The 27,823-nt window shown below is 42.3% G+C and overlaps 1 protein-coding gene and 1 long non-coding RNA gene across 5 annotated transcripts in view; one reads left to right on the forward strand and one right to left on the reverse strand.

Annotated features, from left to right (window-relative positions):
* Nucleotides 1-38: 38 nt before the first annotated feature.
* On the reverse strand, nucleotides 39-18,721 carry jmjd8 (jumonji domain containing 8). 3 transcript variants are annotated; one of them, XM_068003315.1, is made up of 9 exons: nucleotides 18,465-18,721; nucleotides 12,954-13,043; nucleotides 11,435-11,483; nucleotides 10,827-10,923; nucleotides 9,614-9,682; nucleotides 8,762-8,881; nucleotides 7,251-7,318; nucleotides 4,723-4,857; nucleotides 39-2,236 (listed from the first exon to the last, which is right to left on the reverse strand). In XM_068003315.1, the coding sequence occupies exons 1-9, from the start codon at nucleotides 18,566-18,568 to the stop codon at nucleotides 2,156-2,158; spliced, it is 813 nt and encodes a 270-aa protein (XP_067859416.1). In that variant the 5' UTR covers nucleotides 18,569-18,721; the 3' UTR covers nucleotides 39-2,155. The 3 variants fall into 3 exon arrangements, with proteins under 3 accessions (XP_067859416.1, XP_067859418.1, XP_067859417.1); XM_068003317.1 differs by lacking the exon at nucleotides 18,465-18,721 and adding an exon at nucleotides 17,133-17,324; XM_068003316.1 differs by lacking the exon at nucleotides 8,762-8,881.
* LOC137340673 (uncharacterized) overlaps nucleotides 18,433-27,823 on the forward strand; it is a 35,866-nt gene continuing 26,475 nt past the window's right edge. Inside the window, exons 1-2 of one of the 2 annotated variants that reach the window (XR_010966851.1) lie at nucleotides 18,433-18,846; nucleotides 24,847-25,224. This is a non-coding gene — a long non-coding RNA (uncharacterized lncRNA). Of the gene's footprint in view, nucleotides 18,847-23,583; nucleotides 23,696-24,846; nucleotides 25,225-27,823 lie in introns of those variants that run through there. The other variant, XR_010966852.1, reaches the window with a different exon arrangement.

A 27,823-nucleotide genomic window follows, 5' to 3' on the forward strand; every position in this document is an offset into this window, starting at 1 on the left:
GAAATAAATCTTTGCTCTCAGACTACTTTAAGACACTATAGGTTTGGCATTTTTAATTTCCTCTGAGAATGAGGAGGCTTCTTTCTATGTTTACAGTCAAACATTTATTTTTCACTGGGGTGGTCCAATGCATCTTTATTACAACATTTCTTAACTTTTCCTGCGATCTTTCGCCTGAGAGGCTGACTGTGGATTACATGACTGTCTGAGAACTGGCTCCATGGTCCGTCAGAATCTGGCTGGTTCACTATTGTGCCCATCCTTGTGTCCTGGAAATGTGTGAAATTGAAATGCAAAAGCAGCAGATAAAGGCAACACAGTGGGGCCTTTGAAAAGTGCCATGGAAATGTTTCATTTGACTATTGAAGAGCACCAGATTCCAGTTAGGGCAGACTCTAGTATTTCAAGCCATCTAGAGTGCTAGCCAAATATTAGTACAAGACAAAAACATTCAGTACTAATAAGTAGGGGAAAAACATTTTAAAAACATATGCCTGAAAACTTCCTAGTGACACTCAGGCATATTTGTGCAATGCAGGGATCATAGATTAGGGACAAATTACTTAACACATAGTGATTTCTCCCCATCCTCACCATCTCACTGTTACTAGGAGCTGAACACTTAAATTTGATCTTTCCTGGAATGAGATATTAACATGTAAACATAATACAATATGCAGTCATTTTTTCACTCCTCAGGAGTCAATGTCAAAGGTGGTTTGGGTCAGAGAACTGGTGCTAGAGTGATGTAGTCTTATCTCCAAGTTGTGCTCCCTTCAATTGCAGTTGCACACTGGGAACGTAGGCTTGGTAAATTATTCCTTGATGTAGATATGATTTCCTCCAGAGATTACTGTAATAACATGACTGATTTGATGAATTACAGATGCTTCAGTCACTTGTCTAGCAGATAAATATGTCACTGTGTATATTACAACTATTTATTCCAGGGGTGTTCAAACTTTTTGATTGCCCTGGAGCTCCTTTTGAACAATTACAATACAAAACACTAATTCATCATGATAAGGGTGTGAACTCAGAAATCAACATGGGGTTGGTTCAGTTTGAGAATTTATTAAAAAATAATTTTGTGTTGAATACTGATAGGTGAGGTGTGCTGAGTGCAGTATCCTGGAATATGAACAGGGGGCAGGTTTTGGATAGTTGAAAAATTTGTGTGTAGTTGTATTTCATGGTCGAGGTCCTTTTTACTAATCTAGTAAAAGGCACAATGCAAGTCATTCAACGTTAATAAATGCACAGAACACCAGAACAGCTTGTCTTTTAAGGTTCGTTGAAGTATATTGTCAGGATAATGTAAGTGAAATTTACCCTTGTTGCTAATTGAAGGCATGCTTTATTTTCTATTGTCTTTTTTTAAATGCCTCCCTATAATGGATCCTACCATGTGCCCCTGTGCATGACCTTCTCTCTTCGGGAGGTGGTGGAGTGGTAACCACACGGCAGCAAACTAGGAGACAGCATAATACCTGCAACAACTCTACTTACAGTGGGAATCATTTAGTTACTATCTATACAACCAGCAGTAATTACTGGTGGGGGGTGGGGGAGGGGAGAGGAGAGAGGCAGGGCTTGTAGACCATAGTTTGGACACCTCTGGTTTACCACTTAATTACTATTTTTATGTTGGAATCCAAACACTAATACTAATTTTTTCACTCAGTCAATGCCATCCGTGTATATACTGCTGACATCTCTCAAAAGTCTCTGGTGTTTCACATGCCTCCTTTATGTTCATCTGCAGCAGCTTTGCTTCAAACAGTGGTCTTGAATGGATTCTCTAGTGGTCAAAGGATTTGGCCGGCCCCAAAACAGCACCCTGAGCAACACAGACCTGTGGAAATTTTAGATGAGTTCTTCCTCTTCCCACCCCCCCCCTCCCCCCAAAAACAGGGAAGGAGGAGCAGAGACTCTTAGAAATATTTGGTTAGGGAAAGCTCCTTCATAACCATATTTGACCCTACAAACAAATCCCAGCTAGATGGACTGCAATGGCCTTTTCCAGTCTTGTTCATTGCCAGACCCATTCAGGGTAGCTAATTTAGAAGAAAGTTTATGATCTCTCAATGCAGTGTAGATACAGAGAGGCTTGAAAGAAAATGGCTGGGGTGAGTTATATGAATTTTCTTTGAGGTCACCCTAAAAATGTGGAAATGAAGACACTGGTGTCGATATTAAGGGTTGCATGCCACCAGCGATCTGGAAAATACAGCACCTGCAACAGGAAGAACAAGTTTCAACTAACATTGAAACGGTCTCAGAATATGACACACTATAAATGAGATGGGCTTTAGGCACAGTGCACTAGATACAGTATAGCAGAGATGTCAACCTTTAAGTATTGAAATCAGTGAGATAGACTCTTTAAAACCTGGGGGGGTCGAGGGCCCTTTGTATTAACTACACTCCCCAATTTGGTGACATCCGCAAATTTTTAAATTGTGAACAACAGTGGTCCCAGCATCGATCACTGTGGAACACCACTTCCCACCTTTTGCCAGTCTAATTAGCTACCCTTAACCCCTACTCTGTTTTGTAGCCAGCTTGCTATCTATTCTGCTTCCTGTCTCCTGACTCCACACACTCTGACCTTAGTCATGAGTCTACAATGAAAATCCAAATATATTACATCTACTGCATTACCCTTGTCAACTCTTTCTGACTGTGGAAACATCATGGCCAAGCCCAATCCCTTCCCGATTTGCACTTGCACAGCAAGCGTTACTGGATAGTGATTAGGAGCAAGAACCATCCTGATTTTTTGTTCCCTAAACCAGGGGCACAGAGGCCAATTGTGCTTCTTCTGGTACCCTGGCTGAGATTGACTAACTCAACACAGACCAGGGATCAAACATGACACCTTTCTAGTCTGTGGGGCTTGGGTACTCACTAGATCAACTCATGGAGTCATCTGGGAACTCACAATATTGTTTAATTGCCCAAGATAAAGATCTGTTGATTCTTCTGACAGCTTGAGTGGGTAAGGAAATTTTAACCTTTGTGCAAATGTAGACAATTGTAAACAATTTTACAACACCAAGTTATAGTCCAGCAATTTTATTTTAAATTCACAAGCTTTCGGAGGCTTCCTCCTTCGTCAGGTGAACGATGTGAAAATGAAATCCTCGAAATGAAATCGCATTTATAATTCACAGAACAATGCTTGGTGAGTACAGACAGTTTTTTCAACTGCCCGTTGCCAAGGCAATCAGTGTGCAGACAGACAGGTGTTACCTGCCAGGTCTCACAGAATATACAAATCACCAAAAAAAAAACAACAAACAAAAAAAAACAGAGATAGAGAGGTAGAAACATAGAAAAGACAGCAACTGACCAGTTATATTAAAAACAGATAACATTTGTTCGCTGGTAGGGTAACGTGTAGCGTGACATGAACCCAAGATCCCGGTTGAGACAAGGCATCGGTAAGATGGGCTAATTCTGTGTTTGTATTTTTTGATAGCAATATGGTCATGTGACAGACAGGTAATCATCTCCTCCTGAAGCCTTTATTTATTTATCCCAATCCTGATTTCTTTCATGCAGGAGTGTACAGTTCCATGTCTTGCACAAGTGGCCATTTGTTATGCGTGAGCCTAAACTACTAATGGTGGTAGGCTATTCAATCATGCAGTAGGGACTGGCTGGCATTACACTCGAGCCCAATCCCGTTTACACAAAGTCCATACACTTGCATTTTCCAGCTGAGGTCAATTGATAGTAATCAGATGCAGGGACCCTACAACCAATTTTTTTTTCCCCTACTTACCCTTCCAAGTGCACTAAGGCCAACTGTAATACTCCCACTGCTACATTCGTCTTTCAAAAATATATATATTTTCTACTATTCTGAAGGCACTGATTCTTGCTGAGGTTAAGTTTCATTTAGTACTTTGCCCAAATGGACATTCTTTATGTACGCCTAGGCTGTTCATTCAACTCCAGAGAGGCATCACAGCTGAACCCGATTCTGTCCTACATTGGTAAGACCAAAGCCACCATCTTTGGCACCCCTAAAAACTCTGTACCCATACCATCAATTCCATCCCATTCCGCAGTCACTATTTCAGGATGAACCAGGCTGTTTGCAATCTTGGCATCCTATTTGACTGAGCTGAGTTTCCCGTTCCATATCCTCTCTATCACAAACACTGCCTACTTCCATCTCCATAACATTACGTGTCTCCGCCCCTGTGTCAGCTCATCTGCTGTTGTCACCTCCAGACTTGACTATTAAAGTTCTCCAGCCTTGCCTCCCATCTTTCACCCTCTATAAACTGCAGCTCATCCAAAACTCAGCTGTCCATATTCAATCATTGGTTCCCAGTTCCTGAACACCTCCAATTTAAAATTCTCATCCTTGTGTTTAAATCTTTGTGGCCTCCCGATCTCTAACTACCTCCAGCCTTACAATCCCACCACCCCCCCTCCCCACTCCAAACTTTTAGTTCCTCAGCCACCTAGGCCCCACACTCTGGAATTCCCTCCCGTTCCACCTTTGAGACCCTTAGAACCCACCTCTGTAACACCTCTTAATATCTCCTCCTTTGGCACGGCGTCCATTTTTTCCTTGCACCTCTGTAAAATGTCTTAGGATTTTTTTTTCTGCATTAAAGGCTATATATAAATGAAAGTATTTGTTGTCATCCTTGCCAATTATCCATATATGTGTTGTATAAAATGTACATTATTTTAGCTCACCTCTCCTGGGTGTATGGTGCACTCCATTGGTTTATCCACCTCTGATAAATGTGGGTATGTGTCAAACATCCATGAAAGGGTTGTCCTGTTCGGGTGAAACTCTGGCATTTTTCCCGGTGGGTAAAGAAACCAGCGCTGACCAAAATATTTAAGAAGGAATTAGAACAAATGGATTGACTCAGAACATGAGTATTTACAAATTAGTATTTACAGGCATTCCACTAACAGTAGGTCTAAAGTGTAGAACTTTCTGAAAAACAAAAATATACTGCTACAGTGTCTATTTAAGAATCCACTTGTTTATCACAAAAGCTGACCAATATAAGACTAATGAATCATTAGCCCATTGGTGAACTGCCTCCCAACAAAGAGGACAAACCCTCTGAATAAGTAGTCAGGGGTGCAGGGAGCAGAAGCTTGGAAACAGAATGTGAGCCTCAGAAACACTAACATCACAGCTTGTGATCAGCAGGCCATGTGGAACATACAATTATTAGTCAAATATAGACATTACATCCTCATTTGACACAATAGGAGCTGTGACACCAATGGAAAAGATACAACAGAGATTTATGCCAAACAGGAAAAGTGGCTGAACATAATTATTGAAACACCTATCTGACAGACATTATGGGATGAGATTTCAGTCTTATCCATAAACCAATATTAAATGATGTTGTGGTGGCAACAGGACCCAACTCAGCTTTATATGATGCATTACTGGCAAATTTCAACAATTTTAAAAACATTTTTTTTTCTAGAGACATCAGTTAAATATTTGAGAATAAAGCCACACCTTAGAGTATTTATTAACAGCTCTCACTAACAACCACAACATTGCCTTTGGGACTGTAACAGCTCGCATGATTGATCATTAAGGACTCTCAACGTGGAAGGCAAAAGAAGTGGGGAGAGGGGAGGAGAAACTAGAAAGCCAAAGAATTAAAAATTTATTCCATGAGTTTAAATGCCAGGCAAGTGCTATACACTCAGACATCTGTTCAAATTTTTTCTTTAATACGTATTACCTAATTTTACATAAATTATATGGTGAGAATACAGGAGCAAGATTGAATAATCACTTACTACAGTGCATCAACTAGGGTGGAACTAGCTGTACAGAGCTAACAGAAACAAATTGCTTTATAATCAGTGAATTTCTTCCTTTTTGAAAAATTAACTTTTGATTGGTCTTTTCTGTAAATGTACTTCACTGATTGAAAATAAGTTAGAACCATAGAAATTTATAGCACGAGGCAATTCATCCCATCGTGTCTGTGCCAGCTGTTTAAGCAAACTAAAACTAATCCCAGTGCCTCAATTTATCTCCATAGCTCTGTATCTTCCTCTACTTCAAATGTTTATCTAAAAGCTGCAGTGGTCTCTGCTTCAATTGCTCCCTGTGGCAAAGAATTTCATGCTCATTATCAACGCTCTGCACGTGGAAATGTCTCCTAATCTCTCTCCTTTTTAACTAATGACCCCTTGTCACTAACTCTCCAACCAGAAGAAATAATCTTTCCCCATTCTTTACCAAAACTCTTCATAATTTAAAAATCCTCTATTAAATCTCAGCATCTCTGCTCTTGCAGAAATAATCTAAGTATCTCAAAACTATAGTTTCTCAACCCTGGTGTCATCCGGTTGAAACTATGCTGTACACTCTCTATGACTTTAATGTCCTTTCTATAATGGGCTACCCAAAACTGCATACAGTTATCCAACAGTGGCCTAACCATTGCCGTGTACAAATTTATCATAACCTCTTTGATCTTGTACTCTATGTAAAACCCAAAATGCTATTAGCTTTTTTATGTCTTTACATACCTGCACAGGCACGTTCAAGAAATTAAGCATTTGAACCCTAGCTCTGTCAGTTCCTTCACACCCTTCAACATCTTTCCATTGAGTGTACACTCCCAATCCTTGTTTTTCCTCCCAAAATGCATCACCTGACATTTCTCTGTAATAAATTGCATCTGTCACCTGCCAGCCCATTCTGCTAACCTGTCTATGTCCTCCTGAAGTCTTTTCCAGTCCCTCTGGCTGTTGCCAAATCTCCATCATCAGCACATTTCGATATCACTCTCCCTATTCCCTCCCTATGAGGGGTTTTGATAGAGTAAATGAGGATAAACTTATTGTTTATTGGCAGGAGGGTTGGTAAACAGAGGACACAGATTTAAGATAATTGGCAAAAGAACCAGAAGGGAGATGAGTTGTTTTTTTTTTAAACCCAACGAGTCATGATCTGGAAGGTACTGTCTGAAAGGGCAGTGAAAGCAGATTTAATAGTAACTTTCAAATGGGAATTGGATAAATACTTGAAAAGGAAAAATCTGCAGGGCTATGGGGAAAGAGTAGGGGAATAGGACTAATTGGATAGCTCTTTCAAAGAGCCAGCACAGGCACAATGGGACGAATGGCCTCCTTCTTTGCTGTATGAGTCTGTGATTCTATTCCTAATAATGCTTATGAAGAATCTGCTTCTGCAGGTAGTGAATTCCATAGAGGACTGAATTTCTCACCTTTCGTCCGTATATAACCTCGGAATATCCCGCTCCATGCCAGTGGAATGGCACTCCTGTACCTACACCTAAAAGTCAACACCCCCCAAAAAAACAAAACACTTTAAAGTTTTTCCTTCATTCCATTCCAAATTATATACAATCAAGAGGATGAGAACAAGTTCATCAATAAACCCATGCATGCTGACCCAGATAGCACAGATTTTAATGTGCATTCTTCATACCCTTTATGGATATGCTTGGTAACGAAGGCAGAATATGACCGAATATGAATTCCCAACCCCCCCCCACCCCCAGGATAAAATTAGTCCTTTAATTGAGGCTAGGATTAAAATAATTTTCATAAGTAATTAGGCCTTTTTGTCATTAAGAGACTCCTTCCTTATTTTCTCTGTGACTCCTTGGTTTTCACATACCATCGGCATGCAGTCAAGCAACCTGCTCCCAGGTTTCTATCTGCGATGCTCTGAAACCAGCTTCCAGGTTAGCAAGAGCAGCCCAAGATAATTCTTCCCTCTGATTTTCCCACCCTCCCTTTATGAAGGCACTGGGTCTCCACTACATCTCCCTGTTTAAATAGCAAAGATTGGCCTTCCGTATATGTGGTGTCCCAGTCAAAACTACTACCAGAGGTTAAAGCAGGCTGGAAATGTCCAGTAGGCCATTTGGTTCTTGCTTCAACCAGCCCTTGTAGTATTGTCTCTTGTAATCAGCTACATCGTCACTGGCCACTCCTGATCTCTCGAGATTAGTAAAAGACTGAAATATGTCTATTGAGCATGCACCAATCTTGTGCACATCCCTGCTTCAATTCAGGTTTCATTGTCTGACACATGCTCCCAGCATAGCTTTCTGTGTTACTGCAGGTACACTGCTTGATTTTAAATTTGAAAAGTTCATATTTTAATCTCTTATAATGTTATTCTAACATTATGTGGCTTGGTGTCAAATTTTGTTTTATTACGCTACTGCGAAGCACCTTGGGATGTTTTACTATGTTAAAGGGGCTATATAAATGCAGGTTGCTGTTGTCGTTACCTGTCTTGTTGCTTTGCTGCTCACTTTACCAGCCTAGACCTTGCTCTTCCTGTGCCTAATGGCTCAGACCCTGTGGTCTCTGTTCTGACACCCACAATTGGCTCTGATTCAGTGACCCTGCTCTCTCTTCTCCACCATTGGTTTGAACTCCATGGCTTTGCTGCACCCATTCCTGCAGGCTTCAATCTCACAGCCTTGCTGCTCCCGTTCATGCTGTCTTGGGCGTGTGGCCTTCCCAATACAAGGTAGGTTTCATATTTGAACCAATTTGAAGTCAGTCCAGAATAAACTATATCCAGGTTTACTACTCCATCTAAGCCATTCTGCTTGCCACATCCCTCTGTTCTGGCCACTGTATTATTAAGTATATTTTTTGGCTTGCACATATGCAATATTACACATGCTATAAAAATAATCTATCGGCAATGGGCTTGTCTTGTTCAGATCCAGCAGTGCAGAAGCTATGGACTTACCTGCTATCCCAAAGCTATAAGCTCCTTTGGTACAAGGTAGCTGGTATGGAGGCTGGATGTATGTTCTGAAGAGCGAGTCCCACTCTGTGAAATTGTTATCTCCAAAGAAGTACAATGTATCTGTTCAAACAGGAAGCATCATGAATACTATTTAAACAGCTCGTGAGCGCAGGCCCCGATCACCGCGCTCACTACTGTCCCACTGTAATCACATGTTACAATAAGGGGCTTCGTGGGGAACACACTAGTTAACAATATGCTCATCTTTAATAGGTGGTGCAGTATGCTGGAGACCTACACACTGTAGCACCACACTGGTGGAACGCAGATTCAGTTTCCCCCGTACCAATGCGGCCTGATCTTGGCCATGTTGTCTTGGGGAGCTCAAGTGCCTCCCCACAGAGGAGAGTGCATTGATGAAGGCTCGGAAGCAGGTAACCAGGTCAAAAGTTGTGCATAGCCCAATGTGATACAAAAAAAAAGTTTTTCTCTATTTACATCTTCATTTGAAATGGGTCTCGTTAAAAGTGAGTTTTGAGGTAAGTTGTTATGGTACCAGATGTGAACTCTCTTTTGTTATTGATTCACTCAGTGTCCAAAGTTTAAATAATAATTCTGGAACTGGAACTGACGTGATGTATTAATTTGAAAATATGATTTGAGTCAAAGTGCAGGAACCTCCTGTTTGAACAGAAAGCTCTGAGGACACTACGTTTTGACCCATTATTCTTTCTTTGTCTGTTGTTTCTGCTGTGTACCTCTTGGTCTTCGTGTGTATGAAGTGACGGCTTTTGGAATCAATAATGTTTTAGTTAGAGTTACATGATCAAAACTTGGAGAAAAATAACTCACCACTACCCAAAGAATCCAAAGACTGAGGCTTCATCATGTGCTCAACATATTCTTTAAAAGGAACATCAACTGTGAGGAAGAGAAGGGAAACTATTTAGTTACAGACATGCCAGTGCAGAGAAAGAACAGTTACAAAGGAGAGTATGCTGCATCACCTGGAGTATTAATGCACAGGCCCAGAGTGGTGGTGACTTAGGGTCATCTCCCCAATCTTCTTAAATTAGGTAGGCTCTGTGCTCGGGACAGGATCCAAGTAGGGGAAATAAAGCAGGTCCACCAGATACGCTGAGTGGGGGGGTAAGAGCCAAGGGAGAAGACACAAGTGTGCTTTCGCTTCTGTTATACTGATTTCCACGACAGATGCAGATAGTCTATTCATCCTCAATTTTTAAACTTACAATATTGCTTGCATTTTGGGAGGGAAGAAAAGAAAATACTAGAAAAGCATTGGGTTGATATATATCTGTTTACATTTATTTCATAGTAAGCAGCTCCTTGATTCACTGGTGAATCACTAATGGGCCCATATATTATAGCAGCCAGACAGGTGTGTGAGGTTGATTAGCAGTTGGAACCTGGGAGGCCACAAAAATTGTTCCAACCTTGATGTTTCACATTTACACTTTCAATAAATTCAGTAAGAAAACGGTGTGTGTTTGCCAAAGAATGAAGAGAACTGTAAAAGACTTCAAGAAGACATGGGCTAGCAGAATGGGGAGATAGGTGGAAGATACAAATGAATGTGGATAAGTGAGAGGTAATACACGTCGGAAGGAAAAGGAAGGAATGGGAGTACACACTTAATGGAAAGATGACGACGGGTATGGATGAACAGAGACAGCTAGGGGGTTCAAATATATAATTCCCAAAAAGTGCGAGTACAGGTACATAAAGTCATAAAATTGACTAACAGCATTTTGGTTTTTATAAATAGAGACCATAGTGTGTTTCAAAGGAAAATTGGATAAATATTTGAAGCAGAGGAAGATACAGGGCTATGGGGAGAGAGTGGGGCAGTGAGATCAGTTTTGGGTTGCTCTGGCAAAGAGCTGACACAAGCATGATGGGCCAAAAGCTTCTAAAAATATAAAATAAAAGGGAGATGTAAGCAAAATACATTGAACTCATTCACTGGAGAAACTAAGGGCGCAAGGTTAGAATTATATTTAGCCTACAAAGGGGTATGGAATGTGTTTACTCAAAGCATGTGTACCTTTCTGATAGGAGTAGGTGTTTGCGGTGCTTAGTCTCACCAGCCGATTTCCAAACTCCTGCAGGAGACTTTGTTTTGAGCAGAGCGCCCGGAATTGCTGTAAAATACAAACACACAAAATGCCAGGTCACAGTATAGCTTTCAGAGAGGGTTTAGCATTTCATTGTTTCCAGTCGTGGTATCTGACACTAATAGCTGCTATGACATCCCTATATTTTGACATCACATGACGAGTGGAATAATGGATTGGCTTGGAGTGAATAATAAGACTATAATTTAAATGATGAGTGCAAATTACATCATGAACCACATGACTGAAGCTTGAGTACGAGATTAAAACTTGAGCACGAGATTAAATTACAGCCCTGGTATCCAGTGCACAACTGTGCTTCCACTCAACAGCAGAGTACAATTAGATTTTTGTTTTGTTTAGCACAGCAACAGTCAGCAGGTGTCTGGGGTATTGGGCTGGCTTTGGTTTGTGTGCATGTGTGTTCAAAGCAAATATCTATCAAACATGAAATGCACTCGAGTACAAGATGCAGCAAGATTTCTTCTCACTCAGTTAAGTTTGGACAGAAAACAGCACAACATCAAGGGTCATTCACCTCATTCTGTGTGATTCCTCGGATAATCACTGGCTTCGAATATGCATACCTGTAAAACAAGGACATTCTATATTTTACTTTAGAATTGGAATATCCAAACTTTTTGTCATCATTGGCTGCTAAGTGCGTACCATGAAGTCGGGAAGTGGGGTGGGGGGGCCACATAAAGTTTAAATCCATGCTCCCATTAATTTGCATTTTAAAAGAAGTTTTAATACTAACTGAGCTTGATCTTCTCATTTGGTATTTACCCATCAATGAGGCAGCAGTGCCAAGAACAACCATTTTCAAACCTGTAGGCCACAAAATTCAAACATGATAAACCAGGACACGAGAAATACAAACACAAATAGCTCAAGGGCCCCACATGGCCCTTTTGCCCATTTCACATATAAAAATGGTTCTCCTACTTCAATTCCTCATCCCTGTTCCCAGCTTTAGCTACAATGTTTGAGCATTCCCAGATCAGAAGAGAGCAAACAAAGGCCTGGAATTCGCTGCAACGGAGATATTGCGACAAAGGCCATAAGTTGGATCCTCCAGTGGCAAATCTATGCCAAACTTTTCTAATTAGAATATGTCACAACATGCACAGCAGCGAATCAGAATCAGAAATCAATGGCCAATGTATTGATCCCACCTCTAATGGTGCGAGAGGCCAGTCCCAATATCCAGAAACTTATAATAACATTTCTAATTTTTTTTCTATTTTCAGAGGACCTTGTTTGGACTAGAACCTCAATTCCTCATTAATAAACACAATTCTTTATTTGTGCAGACTTTTAATTTCAGATATCTCTTGTCTGCACGTCAGGTCATGTAACAAATGGCTATGGTCTCTTTCAGGGCAGTTTTTTTTAAGTGGCCGCTAGCATAAAAGTGACTGTCTTGCAATTAGGGTTTTGCTTGGATTCACGGAATCAGGAGATGTGAATATATCTCGCAGAGGATCATGCTACTTCCCAAGACGATAGCTCTGTATTGATCAAAGGAAAAATCCGGCCTGTAGATTGCTTCCCAATAATTACAGGCTAATTTGGGTCAATAGGCAAGAATTGGTGTGTGATCTGTGCCGAGCTCCACAAAGACTCCCAACCCCTGCAAAATAAAACAACCCGCTTCCTCAGATACAAGTTCATAAATCAGGCTGCTGCCAGGTCTCCAGAGCCATTAATTTTCAGTCTAAGTGGCAGCGGGGTGAAGAATGGCTTAAATGTGGCACTTTTGTGATAGCCATAGATTTCAATGGGGTGGAGCTATGATAATCTGTTTCTGTTTTTGACGAGGGGCAACGGCGGAGCGGCACAAAAGTCCCAGGAAATTATAAACTGGCGTAAGTCACTCAAGCCACAATTTCCTGGAACTTCTGCGCTACAATCATGGTGTACATTGTAGATGCGCCTTCTGGGCCTTTAAGGTGGAGGTGCTTGGAGCAGATGAAACAGATTTGATAATGGGACTGTGCTCAGGCGAGATCTACTCCAAACTCCAAGAGGATTGCAAGGCATGCTGTACTTACCGATGAATAAATTCAGAATAAGTCAAAGAGTCTTTCACTTCCACGTTGCAGGGCCCTTTGCCAACCATCTGCTTGGAGTGGTCTGTGTGCCTGCAAAAATGAGGTGCAGAAATGTTGGTTCCAAGATATCGTACATTATGATTGGCAAACGTGATTAAAACATTCAAAACAGCAAATCAGCAACAGATATCCAGAAGGGAGCTACAAGGCTGTAATTTGATCTGGGTTTGCAGAACAAAACAACAGTGACTTCACTTCAAAAGTAATTAATTAACTGTGAAGCACTTTGGGACATCCTCAGGACATGAAAAGCGTTGTATAAATGCAAGTTTTTCTTTCCTTCTTTAGACACGAAGAACATCAAACTGAGTGGTTTCCAAGCGACATCTGAACCTCAAAACTAAATTTGGGCCATTTAACTCACTGCCAAATATTTAATTATCTACACCATATAGTAAAAATATTTCTACCACTCACATGGACATACAGACCACCGAATATGTTTTAGTTATTTTATGGAACTGTATTTGTAGAATTTATTCAGCTTTGGGACGGGACTATTTTCCTATAATCAATTCAGTTTCCTGAATTGCCACAGGCAAGGTTCCCAAAGCACCATTATAATCTGCCAGAGCACTAGTCTACATTTCTATCACTGTGACTCACAGGTACTGTAAAAATATTGTGTTTAAAATTGACAGTTCAGAAAGGAACCGTAACAGTTTGTTCCTCTAAATGAACAGACATTAGCAATGCCAGTGTTAGCAAGCTATTAATCACAAGAACAGAACATTTCAAACTAACTTCAAGACACTGATGAAAGTACACAGCCACTAGTTACACTTGCTCATAATTTCTAACTTTAAATCATTGTTAATGACCATTTCAAAGTGACAGACAAAATCTTCTGGAGAGGTGAAAACTGCTTCACAAAGCCGTAGGGTATTACAGTTCACTTTACAACTACAACATACTAAAATAAAATTAACATAATAAATCCAAACTCGCCTCTATTATATTTATACTACACATGATTTAAAGAGAATATACAATGGCAAATTGATGAATATGAAAATTTACTACATGAGTGAGCAGGTTGTAGCCATGGAGTTTGTGAGGTATTTGGTAACCCCAATCAGGACATAAATTGTACATTGAATGCTTTGCCCATCAAGTAGCATACATATATATAATCTAAATATATATGTGCAAAATTTGCCTTACTGACCATTAACGAATACTGCACGGAAGCTTTCATTACGAGACTGAGATAGGAGCTGACTGACCCAAAACTATACGATATCAAAACTGAGATGAGGAGAAACTTCTTCACTCAGAGGGTGGTCGGTCTGTGGAATTTGCTGCCCCAGGAAGCTGTGGAAGCTACATCATTAGATAAATTTAAAACAGAAATAGACAGTTTCCTAGAAGTAAAGGGAATTAGGGGTTATGGGGAGCGGGCAGGAAATTGGACATGAAGCTGAGTTCGGATCGGTCAATGCCCTGTGGGTGGCGGAGAGGGCCCAGGGGCTATGTGGCCGGGTCCTGCTCCGACTTCTTGTGTTCTTTAGATTTGTGGTTGGGATCAGATCAGCCATGATCTTATTGAATGGCGGAGCAGGCTCGAGGGGCCGATTGGCCTACTCCTGCTCCAATTTCTTATGTTCTTATGTTCAAACTGGTCTGTCTTTCAGCGAGGATTTGTTAGCAGCATGTCTCTGGTTTATCAAATGTTTAGTATTTATTATGCCAATTGCATAATAGACAACTGGCAAGGAATTACAGGCAGTAATTCAATCAGGTAGTTCTGATAATGTTGTAAACAGTGAGAGTGAAGTATTCAATATTTGCAGAACCTATTATTAAAATCAGCTCATGGAGACTTGGCTGGTGTATTCACAGAAGGTGGCTGTAGGTGGAGAGCAGGAAACACGTGGAATAAATTTACAACGATGCATAAGTGAAAAAAAGTGGGGGGGGGAAGAAAATCTCCTGCAGAGATAATGTTTTTTTTTTATTTGAAGTTGACACTGGAGCCGTGCAGTAGGCATGTCACTATGCATTCCTTGGCTCAGTGGTAGCACTCTTGCCTCTGAGTCAGAAGGTTTTGGGTTCAAGTCCCACTCCAGAGACTTGAGTGCATAATCTAAGCTGACCCCTCATACTCTTTCCCAGCTCCTGCTACATTAACTCCATTCCCACTAAACTGCTGACCAATTTCCTACCCAGCCCCCATGTTAGGTGTAATTGCAAATGGTTCCCTCTCACTTACTGCACCACTCCCTTTCAAAACTGCCATCATCACTCCCCTCAAAAAACCTACCTTTGACTCTTCTGTCCTTGCACTCCATCTCAAATCTCCTTTTCCTCTACAAAGTCTTCTACCTCCATAACATAACCCAATGCTGAAATGCTCATCCACACCTTTTTCACCTCCAGATTCGACAATTCCAATGCTTTCCTGGCTGGCCTCCCATCTTCCACCCTCCATAAACTTCAACTCATCTAAACCTCCTCCAGCCCCACAAGCCTACTCCGGACAAACTTTCTGTTCCTCTGGCTCTGGCCTCTTGTGCATCCCCTTCCTTCGCCAACCAATGGTGGCTGTGACTTCAGCCACCTATGCCCCACACACTGTAATTCCCTCCTTGAACCTCTCTGCCTCGCCACCTCCCTCTCCTCCTTTAAGACCCTCTTTAAAACTCACCTACATTAAAGGTGCTGTATAAATGCAAGTTGTTGGAAAGGAACTCGTTGGGAGTTTTTCCACCACTTCCACTGATGTTGGGGAGGGTGGAAGGTGTCAATGGTGTACGTGGCTGCACTATGCCTAGATGGAGCAGGCGTGGCAGGTGATCTTTTCCCATCCGTTGTTTCACATGTTATTTGTCCTTTTTATGGTCATATCTACTTGCGCTGTCACCTTTATGAATCTGTATATCAGCACACCAAGGTTTCACTGCTCCTCTACTCCATTTAAAAACTCACCAGTTAACACATATTTCCCAAAGTAAAATGTATCCGCATCCTATATCTCTGTTCCTCCAATTTTAATTACTCACCTGTAAAATTGCATTTATTAGGAGTGAATTTCACTCATTTTGGTATAAAAATGTGACCTATTTTAATCTGTTAACAATAAACATAATTCCATATGGTTAAATGGGTCTGTCAGTATTACTGCTTGATCTTGAATCGCAGCAATCACAATTCTCTGATCCTGACAGCTTTCTTACCTAATGTGGTACTATAACAACAACTTGCATTTATATAGCGCCTTTAACATGGTAAAACATCCCAAGGTGCTTCACAGGAGCGTTATCAAACAAAATTCGACACCGGGCCACATAAGAAGATATTAGGGCAGGTGAACAAAAGCTTGGGCAAAGAGGTAGGTTTTAAGGAGTGTCTTAAAGGAGAAGAGGTAGAGAGGGACAGACAGGTTTAGAAAGGGAATTCCAGAGCTCAGAGCCTAGGCTGCTGAAGGCTCGGCTGCCAATAACGGAGCGATGAAAATCAGGGATGCGCAAGAGGCCAGAATTGGAGCACTGAGATCTCGGAGGGTTGTAGGGCTGGAGCAGGTTACAGAGATAAGGAGGGGCGAGGTCATGGAGGGATTTTAAAACAAGGATGAGAATTTTAAAATTGAGGTGTTCCCACACCGGGAGCCAATGTAGATCCACGAGCACAGGGGCTATGGATGAATGGGACTTGGTGCGAGTTAGGATATGGGCAGCAGAGTTATGGATGGGCTCAAGTTTATGGTGGGTGCAAGGTGGGAGGCCGGCCTGGACAGCATTGGAATAGGCGAATTTGGAGGCATAACTGAGGGTTTCAGCAGCAGATGAGCTGAGGCAGGGGCAGATGATGTTATGTTGGTGGAAGTCGGCGATCTTGGTGATGGAGCGGATATGTGGTCGGAAGCTCAGCTCAGGCTCAAACAGGACTCCAAGGTTGCAAACAGTCTGGTTGAGCCTCACACAGTGGCCAGGGAGAGAGATGGAGTCGGTGGCTAGGGAACAGAGTTTGTGGCGGGGACCAAAGACAATGGCTTCAGTCTTCCCAATATTTAATTGGAGGAAATCTCTGCTCATCCCAATACTGGATGTCGGACAATCAGAGGCAGCGGAGGGGTTGAGAGAGGTGGTGGTGAGGTAGAGCTGGGTGTCGTCAGCATACCTGACGTCATGTTTTCAGATGATGTTGCCGCTGGGCAGCATGTAGATGAGAAATAGGAGGGGGCCAAGGATAGATCCATGTGGGGAAGACAACTTCTTGCAACTTTTATCACTGATGTTCCCAGACCAGCCATGCCATGGGCTATCAAAAGCAAAATACTGCAGATGCTGGAAATCTGAAATAAAAACAGAAAATGCTGGAAAAGCTCAGCATGTGAGGCAGCATTTGTGGTGAAAGAAACAGAGTTAACGTTTCAGGCCGAAGACCCCTTGTCAGAACTGGAAGATGTTAGAGTTAAGTTTTTAATTAAGTACAGAGCCAGGGAAAGGCAGGGGGAGGAAAGAACAAAAGGGAAGGTCTGTGATAGGGTAGAGGGCAGGAGTGATTAAATAACAAAAGGGATGATGGTGCAAGACTAGGAGGGTGGTAATGGGACAAGTAAAGAAACAAAATATCAGTCTAGAGTAGCTGTAAATGGCAACAGCAGAACCATTACCAGCATTTGCTGTCCGAAAAAATGGGAATAGTGGTTATGATCTGAAGTAATTGAAATCAATATTGAGTCTGAGTAAAGTGCCTAAACGAAAGATGAGGTGCTGTTCACTGAGCTTACGTTGAGCTTCATTGGAACAGTGTAAGGGGCCGTGGACAGGGAGATCAAAGTTTGAGTGGGACGGGGAATTAAAATGGCAAGTGACCGGCAGGTCAGGGTCACGCTTGCGGACAGAGCGGAGGTGTTCAGCAAAGCGGTCACCCAATCTGCGTTTGGTCTTGGGGAGATCACAGACCTTCCCTTTTGTCCTTTCCACCCCCAACCCCCTTTCCCCTCTACCCTTTCCCCGGCTCTACCCCCAACCCCCTTTCCCCAGCTCTACCCCCCCCTTCCCCTCTACCCTTTCCCCTGCTCTACCCCCCCCCCTTTCCCTCTACCCTTTCCCCTGCTCTACCCCCCCCCCTTTCCCTCTACCCTTTCCCCGGCTCTGCACTTGCTTAAAAACTTTAGCTCTTTAACATCTTCCAGTTCTGACCAAAGGTCTTCGCTAACTCCGTTTCTTTCACATCGTTCACCTGAGGAAGGAGGAAGCCTCCGAAAGCTTGTGAATTTAAAATAAAATTGCTGGACTATAACTTGGTGTGGTAAAATTGTTTACAATCCGTTTCTTTCCTCACAGATGCCGCCTGACGGTGCTGAGCTTTTCCAGCATTTTCTGTTTTTATGCCATGGGTTGTAAGGTGTTCTCCATGGCTCCTCCCATTAACCATCCGCTCCCCGCACCGAGTGACTCTCGACCCAACATGAACAGAACAGGAAGCGCAGTCTCCGTCTCTCACCAGCCTCCATCCGCCTCCAGGTCTCCCGGTGAAGCTGCGGCGAGCAGCGCCAGGGTGAGCAGGGCCGGGGCCGGGGGGGCGCACCGCTCCATCGTGCCGCTCATCTTGTGCAGGGGCGGGCGAGCTTGTATCTCCCGGGGACCGGCCGCTGCTCTCAGTCACCCCGCATTAACCCGGGCCCTTCCAGATTCAGGAGAGACAGCGCCCGGCAACGACCGCTCGCACTTCGCCGGAGGAGGAGGAGGAGGAGGAAGGTGCCCGCAAAGCATCGCGGGAGCTGTAGTCCACTCGCTCCCATCGCACACCGCGCAGGGCGACGGCGTGGTGCATCACGGGAGCTGTAGTCCATTCATTCCGTCCCTGGCCAAGCACGTGCTTCCAGGTACTTTTGCCATAGTTTTGCTGAACTCCATGGGGGTCAGCGTTTGCAGTTGCACATTTCATATAATCATCCCTGTGTACTAGAGTCGAAGCATGATTTATATCGTAAGATAGATGAAGGTGGCCATTTGGCCCCTCAAGCTCATCCATTCAGAAAGACCCTATAGTTCCCTCATCACTGCATCCAACTATACTACTTAAATGATTCCGGGGTTTTCATCCCCACCACCATATCCAGAAGTCTGTACTGTGTGTTGATTACTCTTTGTGTGAAATACACCCTTTTCTTTGGCACTGTCCCTGTCCCCTTCAAAACCACCATCACCACCCACTACTAAGAACACCCACTTTTGATGTAGACTGGCCTCTCTAATCTTCCTTTCTTCTTTAAGGTCCTTGGGTATGCTATTGTCTCTGAACTCCGTGCCCACCTCTCTCAAAACTCCCTGTTTGAATCCCTCTACTCTGGCTTCCACCCATCCTATAGTACCAAAGCAACCCCAGCCAAAGTCATGAACTGCTTCTTCTGTGACTGTAACCATGGTATGCTATCCCTCCTTGCCCTCAGCGCAGTGTTTGACCCAAATGCTCCTAGCTATCTAGATGAAGCAATAGCTTCTGTTCCTAACCCCACACTGTCACCTTCAGCGTCCCCCAAGGACCTTTCATTGGCCCCCTCTTCTGCTTTATCTATGTGCTGCTCCTCAGCAACATCATCTGCGGACATAGGGTCATCTTCCATATGTCTACTTCTGCACCAGTCCTCTTGATTCCACAATTATGTTGGACTGCCTATCTGACATCAAGTCTTGTTTGAGCCACAACTTCCTTCCGCTGAACATCAGGAACGCCGAAGCCATCATTTTTGGTGCCCATCATAAACTCCACTCCTTGACCAGTGATGGCATTCCACTCCCTGGACACTTGTTTAGGGTGAATCCTAAAGTCCACTTTACTTCCACCCCTGCAACATTGCCCACCTCCGCCCCTAACTCAGATCCCCTGGTGCTGAAATCCTTATCCATGCTTCTGTCACCTCCAGACTGATTTCTCCAATGCTTTCCTTGCTGGCCTTTCATTCTCCTCCACCCATAAGCTCCAACCTGGCCAAAATGCAGCTGTCCACATCCTGTCCCGTTAAGTCCTACTTGCCCATAACCTCTGACCTGACTAAACTACATTGACTTCCTACCCCTCAATGCATCCAATTTAAAATCCTTGCCCTCATGCTCAAATCCGTCCATAGCCTCACTCCTCCCTACTTCTACAACCTTCCATATCATTTGGTCCCCGGATTCTGGCCTTCTACGTATCCCCCTCCTTTTACTCTGCCATCAATGGCACAGCTTTCACTCACCCCAGCCCTACTCACTGGAACTTCATCCTTAAAGCTCTTCACCTTTCTACTTCTCTATCCTTTAAAAACATTCTCAAAATCCATCTTTTTGAAATAGCCTTCAGTCACCTCTCCTAACTTTTCTTCCATACCATGGCATCCATTCTTCTATTGAGTCTCTGTAAAATGTCCTGGGACATTTTGTACTATTATGTTGCTATGTGGTTGGATGCATATAGAGCCTCTAATTGTACTGATGGGCACTTCTCAATCTCCTTGGAACAACAGCTATTTAAACTGATTGATTACCTCATTCTCCATTGTATAGCCTCCCTCATATCCACTCCTGGATATGCACCATTCTTAATTATAATAAAAACAGAAGATAATATTCAGCATGTCAGTCGGCATTTGTGAAGAGAGAAAGAAGTTCATGTCTTGGGGTATATCTTTCATCAGAACCCTTTGCCTGTTCTTATTTGGCCGAACCACACCAATTTCAACTGTTTTGCTGCTAGCAGTGAGTTGTCACTCCGTCGGACTGCGCAAACAATTTATTCCACAGAGTAACATCAGTTATCTCCCTTAAAGCACAACTAAGAGCTCCAAGGAAAAATGCTAAAAGGCTGATCAGACAAATATTTTTACATAATCGACCAAGGGCATTGTATTGGGATTAGCATTAGCACCTGCAATCTTATAAATCCCAGATCTACACTCCAGCTACACACCCAGCCTTCATTATAAAACTCTCAGTTATAATACATAATGCATCCCAACCTCAGTTCTAACACCACTTTTATTACCCCTACCTTCATTATAATGCTCTCGGTTGTAACATTATCTCAATATATTTCTCTCTCTAATAATGGTGATTTCTAACACTACCCTTATTATAAAGTTTGATTCCAGCTTTTCAAGGTTCCATTTCCTACTGTTATTAAACATTCACAGTAGCGTGCACCTTGTAATAACAAACACAGTGCCTGTCACTGCTACGGATGAGTTTGGTCTATGTATGAAATGCCTTCTCAAGATAGAAGAGCAAGTAATGATTTAACTTGTAATATTTAAAAATGCAGCACATACAAAAGGATGCTTACATGTGTTACATGTCTGTTGCTATTCTTGTAGTGCCTCTCTTTTTCTGATCTCTTTGGGCTTTGTTACATTATCTCCTTTCAGGAAGTCACTTTCCCAGCTAGGTATCGGGGCATTACTGTGGTGAGACACTGAGTGTCATCAAGTCAAGGCTTTGGCTGAAACATGAGTCACAATGTGTTCCACCATTCCTTTGTGAGTGGCACCTGCAAAGGCTGGGGTGGTCAAGGAAGCAGTTTGGAGTCCTCAAGCCACAGTTGTTAATCTTTCATGTTTGTCAGGCATTTCATATTGTGTCCCTTTTGTCCGTTTGGGTTAGGTTGGGGTCCTGATTGGGTTGGGGTTCTGATTTTTCCACAGAAATAAATAGTAAACATTCTTACAAGAGATGAAATAAATTCAGCCCTCAATGTGTCTAGTGCTCAGCACTCAGTGGTAGATAACCTTACTGTATTATTATAATTGATACTGTCTGGCATTTAGCAGTGTACAGGCCTGCCAGCTGGAAGAAGAAAGTCTAGGACACTGCAGGTCCTGATGCTCTTTCACCATTAATGCTCCAGAATGAACTAATTTGGGATTCTGTGTACTGGCGCGTGTGTGGCACAAATCTCACATTTATGCACTGGTGCACCTTGGTTGTAACATGGCCATTGTGGGTAATTCTTAGTCTGCCAGCATACATTATACTAATACTAATGCTCTACTCATGCGTTAACCCTAACTCACTTCATTAGTGGAGCTGTTGTCATCTCTTACTGCTATTATGAAAACAGATGTGGACATATGTTAGCAATGAGTCAGTGTAGTCACACTGCAGCAGGCCAAGATTTCAGTACACTGTTGGCTCTTATGGAGCATAAACACCGGCATAGACCAGTTGGGCCGAATGGCCTGTTTCTGTGCTGTACATTCTATGTAATTCTATGTAAATCGCTGAAGGGTGATAACCTCAGATTTCAGAATTACACATTCGTTGCAAGGGGTACAAGACCACTGCAGCTGACACCTCCTGCTCAAACACTCTCCGCTCTCTCACTTCACCTGACATTACTGAATGGGATTCAAACATTGTTCCTCTTTCATGCCATCTGACACCTTTGGATAGTGCTCACTCCACTATTTCTTGCCATCTCATAATACTGCATTGCATTCAAAACCTCTCCCTGCCTAATGCCAACCAACAATACTGCAGGGCAGTCAAACACTCCTTATGCCAAAACAATCACTGATATGTAAAACCTCTGACTTAGTCACATCAACGTGATGAATTATTGGCTAAATACCAAGTAAAATTGTGGGATCATTTCAAAAGCTGCAGTACCATTGGATACCTCCTGGTGGCGGTGCTGATATTATTTCTCACTGTGCTGAGTATTGCCACCAACAGTGGTGCAGAGCCCTGAATACAGAGACTTCTCCGTGTAGCAATTCAAATCTGTTATTTTCTGTTTCGGTTTATTTAATTTAATGATATAGTGGATCTACAGGTATCATGCTAACATGCAAAAAAAAAACTATTGCTCAAAACACCAACAAAGCAATAGGACTGTGCTATCTGGGATCAGTCAGTTGCACAGAAGTAAGGCTACACTAATGTGGGGTCAGGAAGAAAGAAAGGACTTCCATTTATATAGTGTCTTTCATGAGCTCAAGACATCCCCAAGTGCTTCACAGCCAATGAGGTACTTTTGTAGTGTAGCCACAGTTGTAATGTAGGGCAATGTGGCTGCCAATTTGCACACAGCAAGCTCCCACAAACAGTAATGAAATAAGTAACCAGGTATAACTTTTTTTTTAAATGATGTTGGTCAAGAAATAAATATTGGCCAGAACAACTATCCTGCTCTTCTTCAAATTTGCCACAGGATCTTTTGCATTCGCCTGTGTGGGGACACCACAGGGCCTTAGTTTAACATCTCAACAGCCAGATGGCACCTCCAACAGTGTAGCACTTCCTTGGTACTGTACTGAAGTAATGGCCTGGATTATGTACTAAGTCTCTGGAAGGGGGCTATGAACCCACAACCTTCATGGTTTAGAGGCAAGAGTGTGCAACCACTGAGCCAAAGCTGACACTACTATTTAGGCATAGCACAGCAAAACTTCTCGATCATGGGTCAGTTAGTCACACTGCAGTAAGAATGCAGTAACATTGGTTCAGTTCAGTCACATCGCAGTGAGATTTTTCGAGTTTGTGTACTTAAAACCATAAAATCTCTATTTTAACTTTTAAATTTTTTTTTAGCTGGACCAAGTATTGCAAATCTAAACTGGGTTTCTGTCAGCTGTATTCTAAAATAAGTTTCTTTAGTCTTTGAGTAGGGGAAGTGAGACGAGTACGCAGACACCATCTGGAGAATAGTTGCCAGCTGCAAGGAGAGGTGACTCGTCTCAGTTTAGTTCCTTGCCCGTAAGTAGAACCTAATCAGCTCAAGGTTGTTTGGCTAATACCTCAGTTTTTAAAAATGATAATGTATGCAAGTTTGCCACTGTGAAGGTAGGCGGAGGACTAGTTGCCTGTGGTTGCTCCAATGATTAAAGGAGTGCCATGCCAGATGAAAATTCCAAAAAGCTTTGTTTCAGGCCTGACCTAATAAACAATCCCCCAGACAAGCCTCCCCACATCCCATCCACTCTGGTAATAAAGATAATTAATATAATTACTGGCCTGCTGAGAAAGGATCAGGAAGTTCTTCAAAGGAATAGGCTGAGTGTGAATCCTTTGATCTGGAGCGTTGAAAGCCTGCTTGCTTGATAGAAGTGCAGCTGGCTTTCCTCATTCCGCTGTTCAATTCTGGTTGTTTGTAAAGATGGAGGCTCACTTCTGTGGCCAAGGCAAGAGCATCGCCTCATATATACAAACATCGGTACCAGGAATTCTTACAGCGCATTGACTATGTATGTACAGATACATACATAGACAGATTACGCTGTAAAGAAGATAGTTTTAAACTGTTCTGGATTGATTTGGGGGAGTGGGACTAGCTGGATTGCTGTTGCATAGAGCTGGCGCGGACTTGATGGGTCGAATGGCCTCCTCCCGTGCTCTAACCTTTCTATGATTCTATGATTTAATCTTTATAATTAAAACCCATCTCTTTGATCAATCCTTTGGTCAACACTACCCCCCCCCCTCCAATATTTCTTCTGTTTTCAGCATCCATTTTTGTCTTATTACATCTCTGTGAAGCGCTTTGGGCTATTTTACTATGTTAAAGGCACTATATGAATGCAAGTTATTGTTGTGTACCGGCACAGGCATGATGGGCCAAATGGCCTCCTTCTGTGCTGTATGATTCTATGATTCTATGATTTGCGCTGTCAGTGTCTTGCTGTACCTTTTTCATCTGTGTAATCCTAATTCTTGTAAATAAATTGAATTTATAGTTTTAACTTGACTGATATGGGTCCAGTGTGCTGTTTTTCTGATTTTTGAAGTGCAAGGTGGATGATGCGTGCAGACTCCAGTGTGAGAAAACTCAGTAAAAAGGGTAATTGTTAGTGCTTTGGCACACTACTCCTGTTCACAGAGTATGTAAAGGTGTACGTTTCTGATCATAGGAGACACATGACTGCCCGTGGAAACTACAGTTTGCTGCAGACATGAATGGAGTTGGGAAACAACCCGAATTGTAACAGTCATCTCACAGGAGAAGAAAAAACTTCAAATAGACAGAAACAATCTCCAATGAATTGTGTTCAATGAGAGCAGCATAAAAGATTATGTCATTCTGGCTGCTGCCAACAACTTGTAAATCTGTGAATCCAGCAAACAAGTTTTATTGTGAGTATTCCCAGGGCACAGTGTCAGCACATCCAGGGGAAGAACTGTAGAAAATCCACCAGAAGAAAATTAAAGGCTGGCTATCTGACAAAGAGTTCCATGATCTTCAGTTGTAACAAGAGGAAACCACCGAGGAGCCATTCGTCTCATCCTGTGTAAGTTTAAACGGAATTTGACTCAATAATTATGGAGATAGCAAAACCAAAAAGCTTTTCCAGGCTTTAGTCACCTTTAGGCCCACAGATATGTTTCTATACAATACCCCACTACGCTAGTCCAAGCATATGTCATCAAGTAGTGCCTCTTCTTGCCTTTACCCAAGCACATGTCACCTTGCAGGGTTCCTGCCCCTAGTCTGCCTAACCCAGAGGCATCACCCTGCATTTCTTGCCTGCTGTAACCCTAGGATATATTGCCTTACAATGCCCCATAACGCAGCTCTATTGATGACTGTTTTGCGTACTGAACCCTGTAAAACATTGTGTAATATTATGCTTGACCTGCCAGAGGCCCACAATGACAAGTGGGTAGTGGAGGTAGACAACCAAAGGGGATGCACAGAAACAAAATCATACATCAAGTGGCTGTGAAATGATATTAGCTAAAATCAATCTTCATACAAGTGATTGGACATCAATGTCTCACACTTGTGTGCAACGCATTGAAACAGGTAAGAATGATGGAAACATATATATGCACTTTTTTATATATATTATTTGTTATGAGATATGGACAATGCTGGCAAGACCACATACAGTGCCCATCCCTAATTACAAGCAGTGTGCTCACAGATAAGCGTGAAGGGTACACAAGTCCAAATGCGTAAAGGGGGTGGATAATTCCATTCAGCTTCACATTTTCTCGTAGCTCCTAAGACGAGTGATGTCTATAATCAGGCCACCTTCAACAACGGAGATATGGACAAAATCCCAATCTCTGTCCTGCCCTACTTTGCCCCTTAGTGATAAATGGTGGGCCGTTGTTGTGACCACCTAGTGAATAAACACCAGACCCAATAGAGTGGCTATTGTGATGATCACAAAGTAGCTGAATCTGCCTGTTGGAAAAAAATATATCCAATGAATCTCTGTTATATAAAAACACATAAAATATCATTAGGATGACAAACGTTGCAGAAATAAAAACAGCCTCACAATCAGATTAATGTGACACTACGTGTAGTGATATCATGGAGAGTGTGACAATTTTGAAAGTACGAGAAATAGAATATTACTAGGGTTCTGAAGCGAATGGTTATCCTATTGGGATATGACGGATGGTGGGCAAACAGCTATCAGGGTTTAAATCATTAGTGCAATCCAGCACAACTATATAAGGAGGAAAATAATACCACAAGCATCTTACGTGTTGTCTCCAGGTCTGGCCTCTGCTGCTAGAATTTACAATCCTGCAGCACTTATTGTGGCTGTTAAAGTGCTAGAAAATGAACTAATCATGTTCTTTCTCTGCCAATCAGCTCCAGAATACCCACAGATTACGTCAGAGTGGATAATCCTTGCGATGCCATCAAACCTCGGGTACATGAAGCATTCTGCCTCCCCAATTCCATAGTCTATTTCTACATAAAAGTTCTTACAACTAGCACACTTCAATCACACCTCAGACATTATACCCACAGTGTTGAAAGTATTAAAAAGAAAGAAAGAAAGCCTATCATTTTTTGCTGGTTATAATGACCTTGAAAACCAGGACTCTCCCCAAAGTAGCTGCCAATCTACAGAAACTTTCCCTCACAACTAACCTCTAGCTCATCCCAGGGTGCGCCTATTTTGACTACTTCCCCACAAGGAGCATCTGAGCGGTGGCCTTGAAGGGACAGGTCATGTTAAAACACAGCTCCATCTTAGCAGCTAAACACTGCGACTGTGCTCCACACTGCAAAGCCACAGGAGATCAGCTAGATTATTAAAATAGTTACTTGGGAATGTCTTCTAGGCAGTAATTTCATGTGAATGTTCATGGGGCAATTTTAAACCAGCCCAGGTTCACTCTTCACGATTTATCATGTTATCCGAATCCTTTAATAAAAGATCTGCCTGGTAATCACTCCCCGCTATCCATATTCTCCATTTAACACAGCATCAAGTATAATAACCTGAATGAATGTAGCAGGATAATGGTAAGGAGTAGACAGTCCACATTATCGTAGGGTTGTACAGTACTCTGGCTCTATGGAATAGTTTATATAAATATAATCTTTTGTTTCTTTTAGAGGATGATTCATGCCATTTCACAGATTTTTATGTTACCAAATCACATAGTGCCACTTAGCCATTAGATGGCGCTTTGAAGTACATAAAACAGTAAATTTCCCTGTGCAGTTTGCAGCAGCAGATTACATTCAGAATCTCATTAATTAGAAGTGAAGAGCAGTTGATACAATTCGAACTAGATTGCCGTGTCTTCCAAGAAATGACCAATGCTCCCAAACTTCTGGCTGTTTTCTCTGGTCATTTCCCAGTATCTTCACAATCCACATCCAGAAATATCAAACATTTTTTTTGAGTGTTCTCACTTGCGTGTGTATCTGAAGGAAGACTTTTGATCCAAGATTATAATCTAACATTTGCTCTGACGTATCTTTCTGTTTCTTCGCCTCAGCCTCTATCACCAGCCACCCTGCAAAACAAAAGTAGGAAGACAGGAATGTACATTGATAGTCTGTGACAAAATCTCAAGAAATTGTCCTTTGTTGGGTACTTTATTCAAAGTTCTGATGCCCATGGCTTTAAT

This window comes from Heptranchias perlo, chromosome 22 (assembly GCF_035084215.1).
Source record: "Heptranchias perlo isolate sHepPer1 chromosome 22, sHepPer1.hap1, whole genome shotgun sequence".
Lineage (NCBI taxonomy): Eukaryota > Metazoa > Chordata > Chondrichthyes > Hexanchiformes > Hexanchidae > Heptranchias > Heptranchias perlo.